At 30.0% G+C, this 5,105-nt stretch overlaps 1 protein-coding gene across 1 annotated transcript; it reads left to right on the forward strand.

The window, feature by feature from the left end:
• The first annotated feature begins 2,124 nt into the window (after window positions 1-2,124).
• On the forward strand, window positions 2,125-4,336 carry LOC105766087 (uncharacterized). The gene is made up of 4 exons (XM_012585413.2): window positions 2,125-2,293; window positions 2,382-2,478; window positions 2,758-2,967; window positions 3,424-4,336. Exons 1-4 carry the CDS (start codon window positions 2,219-2,221, stop codon window positions 4,134-4,136), a joined length of 1,095 nt encoding a protein of 364 aa, XP_012440867.1. The 5' UTR covers window positions 2,125-2,218; the 3' UTR covers window positions 4,137-4,336.
• The last annotated feature ends 769 nt before the right edge of the window (window positions 4,337-5,105 follow it).

Below are 5,105 nucleotides of genomic sequence, written 5' to 3' on the forward strand. Positions count from 1 at the left end.
TATCCAACATTATATGAAGTAGAAGGTTTAACTGAGGATGAGCGCTATCGCGCATTGAGCAAAATTCCAAATCATCCAACGCAAATGCTTATTTTCTTTAATTTACCTTATTCTGTGCGATTGGAATGGGTCAAAAGATTTCTTGTTGACCATTAAAAATCATGGTTGTGTTGATGATATTTTGGTAACTTTTTGTATTTGTAATATTGGATGGTAATGACATGATAGAATGTCATTACAATGTTGTAACTTTTTGATGTTGTAAAATTTTATAACATATGGATTATGACATATAAACAAATGAAATCATGTAACTTTTGTTAATATATGAATATTATGTTTGGATGTGAAATATAATTCTCAAGTTATTTATTACTTCTAATATTTTGTTTTTTATTGTAGAATAATTAAATTATTTGTTTCACTAATGATATTTTAGCACATTAAATATGTATTGCAGTTTAAAAATAATAAAGTAGATTTATATTATTTTTATAGTATTATATATTATGATTTTTTAATTCATATAATAATAATTATATTAAGAATTTTATTAAATTATATATTATTTTATTAAATTATATTTAATAATAATTATGTTAGAATATGGTTAAATTATTTATTATTTTTATTACATTATTTTAATAATAATCTTATTAAAATTTAATAACAATAACAATAATTATCTACATAAAAAATTCTGCTAAGGGTATTCTAGTCATTTTAGTTTTTTTCCTTATGCTATTATAACATCATTCCATTCAACCAAACACAATAATACTATTACAGTTCTATTCCATTCCATTCAACCAAACAATTGAATTACTGATTACAGCTCTATTCAATTATAGTGAACCAAATGCACCCTAGGGTTTAATTTTGGTTACGCTAGAAAAATCAAATAATAAAAAGTCTAAATAAAAATAATAAAAGTTCCATTTTTTTTGTGATTTTTCAACTACTAATTGAATAAAATATCTAAAATTTGAAAGTTAGTATATCTATTTTGTAGTAGAATACGATGAAAAGTGTAATTCTAAAATTAAATAATTGAAATCATAGTGAAGGTGTAATTCAAAACGAACAGAAAGGAAATTCAAACTTGGTTTTAATATTCAAATGTTAAAATGTTATAGCTATCTAATATAATAAATAATAAAGGTAAGTTCTGTGGATTCACAAACATAAAATTAAATAATTTAATTTATATTGGGAGTGTAATTTAACACGGATATATAACATGATGATTAATATCGTTTGTAATAAAATTTCATTTATGTTAACCTTTTATGTGTTTACGCCATTTTGATTTGTTTTATCCATTTCAACCATTTTAGTTTACGTAATTGAGGTATATTTATATACATATCATATATATTTTCTAATAAGAAATTAAAGATTTAACTTATAAATATATAAGAACAATATTTAAAAATATTGATAAATCCGAATAGAAACCCAACCAAACTTACTAATACTAGAACAAAAATAACTTGATACAAAATATAATTTCAGATTTAGTAAACTATATTTTTTAATATTCAAAATTTTCAAAATTTAATAATAAAAATAATAGGTTACAACTTATTTAATTACAAAATAGTTAAAAAAGTCTTTTTTAAAGTAGCTGTCTTTTAAATATAATTTAGCGACATTTATCATGTAAACGGTAAAAGTATCATTAAAGCACATGTATAGAAGTCCCATTACATTTTGCTTTCTCTACTAAAAAATGAGTAAATTAATTCAGTATAAGTTAAATTAAAGAGCAAATTAGTCATTTCTTTTAAAAGTTTTATCCCTTTATACTGTTAAAAACCGATATAGCTGATAGAATAATTAAACAGTGATACATGGCATGTACCTTCTACTGACATACATGAACTAGTTGTTAACAGTAAAAATAGATATTTTTTTAATAAAATGTCCAATTTATTTTTAATCTAATTTATTTATTTATTTATTTAAATATAAAAATCGAAATGTAACATCACTCCAGTAATTATTTCTCACATAAACCCTTTCTTGGAATTTTATGGATTCTAATAATTTATAAAATTATGAATTTTTTATTATAATTTCTTTTCAAACAATATTTTTACTACATAATAAACCAAAAAGAGAAAGGGTTTCATTGTTCCTGCGGCGATTCTATTTACGAAGAGTACAACTAAAACCCTCATCAAGCAGAGACCCCAAACCAAAACAAGAGACAGAGATGGGAAAAGCAGAGAAAGAACAGCTGAATCGGGCTCTCACTGCCCACCTCAATACTATCCATGAAACTTTGCAGGTTTTTCCTTTTCTTCCTTTTTCCTTTTCTTTTATGGACTTCATTTGATACCTTACGTTCATAATTTTTTTTGGGTTATTGTAAGCAGGTGTTGGATCAAAGTCCCCCTTCTAATTCTATGGAGAAAGTTACCTGGTCTCAGGTTATCCAGATTGGTGAACAAGTTTCCAAGCAAGCTACCATTGGTGCTCCCACTTTCTTTTTCTTTTTGGATTTTCTTTTATTGGGTCTGGGTTTTTTCCTCCTTATAATTATTATATGCAAATTATCTATGCCAAAAAAAAAAAACAGATAGAAAATAGGGTTTTTTTGGGCTTGAATTTGTTATTGATTTCTAAGATTTTCTTTTATTTCTTAATGAAAGGAATTTGCACAATATGGATTTCTTTTGTTTTCCACTATGATTCTTTATGCCACTTTGTGTTGGGTGAGATTAGTGATTGCTTCTTCTGCTTGTTTAACAGCTGGAATGCTTTGGAATGGGGAATCACCTCAAGCTAAAGAAGTTGAGGAAAACGTGAATTCATATTTCAATGTGTTGCAGGGCTTCCTTTTGCTTTCCCATGGAAGTACTGTTGGTGCTGGCCCAACTCTCTCCTCAAGTATCCATGAATCCGTGAAGCACGTTGTTGATTGCAGTTTTAGGTTAATGAAGGAACATGTCTCGTTATATGGTAAACCGATTCTCTTTCTCTCCGAACTACGTAAAATTGAAATCCTATCAAGTACACATTAAAACCTAGGGTGAAGAGGTTAGAAGATAATGTTTTAGTTTAGTTCATATAAGTAACACTCAGTTTGGCAACAATTTTTCCCTTTCAGTTTTGAGTTCTTATTTTTACTGAACATTGAGGATGTAAAAAATAGTGATAATCAGGTAGAGTTATCTAAAGGGATGGTGAAAGGTGTGTCACCGAACACTTAAGAGTCGGTACCTGAATCAAACATCTTCCCTAGCAGTAAAGAGTGACATATTTTAGATTTGATCAGAGTGCATTCTGTATTCCTGAGGTGTTTTTGTGTGCATTGGCATTGTTTTTGAGCAAAAACCGATTGTATCTATCCAAACCGATTAATTTTGATTTTCTTCCATCAAGAAATGCTACAATACTTGTGTTCAATGCTAGCAGGATCTCACAATAAGGAGAAAAAACTATCGATATCTCAGATTGTTGGAGCAGTATGGGAGGCATGTTCTGCTCTTAAGAAGGTCCCTCCCACAAATGTAACAGCGATCGGGCGAGCAATGACGCAAGTAGCAGTTTCCATGAAGGATGTACTTCGTGAGATAAACGAGCTCAAGCCTGCTTCCTCCAACCCTGGGGATGAAACCTCTGATAACACTCCTAGCAAAGCAGAAAGCAAGCCTGAAGATGATGACATAAGTGATGATGATCTAGGCAGCGACTTGTCACCTGAAGAAATGAAAGTAGCTCAACTAGCTCATGGGGTTGTGTCTGAGACACTTGTGGTTATAAAGGAACTTATCCGCACAATCACCGGTATGCTTAAACTTGAAACCCCAGATGACAATGGTAAATTTGTGGGTTCTTTGGAGAAATTATTGAAGATGTGTCAAGGTGTCGGAGCAGAGATAGATGAGATTGGAGCCTGTCTTTACCCCCCTCAAGAGATTGATGCAATAAAACTGGCTTTGGAGAAAATGTCAAGTAGGATCAATGAAATACAGCAAGAGGTTGAAAGTTTTCCAACATCTTCGGAGCCCTTTCTTGAGGCTTGCAGTGGATTGAGAACTGTGTTAAAAGAAATGGAAGCTCAACTCAATAGCCTGAGCGCAACAGAGTTAACAACTAAAATGCAGAACGTTGCTGTCATCAATTAGATTTATATGTAGAGAGATGGATATGCGAAAGAGAAATTTGTTCTGAAATGCCTTTAATTCTTTTAACAGTATTTCTTTTTATTTTGTATTTGAAGTTCTCAGCAGTCTAGTATCTTTAAATATTAATAGCCAAGTTGCTTTTAAACTATACAAACTTTGTATGAATTTTGATTTGTGTAATTATACACATTTAACTTAAATCGCAGTTTAAATATGTATAATTCTTTTTATAAAGTTTCATATATCTCTTTTTAACTATATGCATTAGAAGAAATGGATTCAACAATTCTGTTTTAAAAAATGAAAATTTTAATAGTAATTACTAATTTGCATAATTATCTTATTTTAAAATCATGGTTTTACCATTTTATTTTTAAATGCAAGAAATTGCAAATCCTTGCTTGAATATCATGCTTTAGTGATAAATGCTGACCAAATTTTCTTAGAATATAGGTAGATGTTCCTACAGGGGAAAGTTAGGTAATCCGATTGAAAGCTTGAAATGCTGCCAAAAATAGAAATCAGTAGTCAATATCTGGAGGAGGAGACATGGGGTGTGAAACTTGTTAAAAGCCTTTAAAAAGTAAGTCACTGAAGCAATTCATTAGCTCAAATGTTGGTTTCCATCCAAGGGTATGAATGAATATGTGAACTTAAAATCGATATCAAAACCTCCCCTCTTTTTCGCCATTTCAGCCAAACTTGTTTGCTGAAAATGATTCGACAGGCTGCCACTGCCATCTGTTCAGATTTACCAAACCAGCATAAAAACTGAAATCATGTCCATCTCAACCAAGGGTGGCTTTTGCTTTTAACAATCCTAAGCGGGAGGTCTTGACTCTCAATGAAAGCAAATATTGTTTAATTTTTTATGTTTTCTGCAGCGGGATGCAATAGAAAAGAAAAGAAGCTCATTTCTGACTTCTATTCTATTGCATGCTGCTCTGCAAACGTTGTTTATGGTTAAGA

This window comes from Gossypium raimondii, chromosome 5 (genome assembly GCF_025698545.1).
Source record: "Gossypium raimondii isolate GPD5lz chromosome 5, ASM2569854v1, whole genome shotgun sequence".
Classification (NCBI taxonomy): Eukaryota; Viridiplantae; Streptophyta; class Magnoliopsida; order Malvales; family Malvaceae; genus Gossypium; species Gossypium raimondii.

Bases quoted from the DNA above. Each gene is read 5' to 3' on its own strand.
- LOC105766087 (XM_012585413.2), top strand. From the start codon at position 2,219: ATGGGAAAAGCAGAGAAAGAACAGCTGAATCGGGCTCTCACTGCCCAC. The intron at 2,479-2,757 runs GTGCTCCCACTT...CTTGTTTAACAG, and splicing joins TTCCAAGCAAGCTACCATTG to CTGGAATGCTTTGGAATGGG. The intron at 2,968-3,423 runs GTAAACCGATTC...CAATGCTAGCAG, and splicing joins GGAACATGTCTCGTTATATG to GATCTCACAATAAGGAGAAA.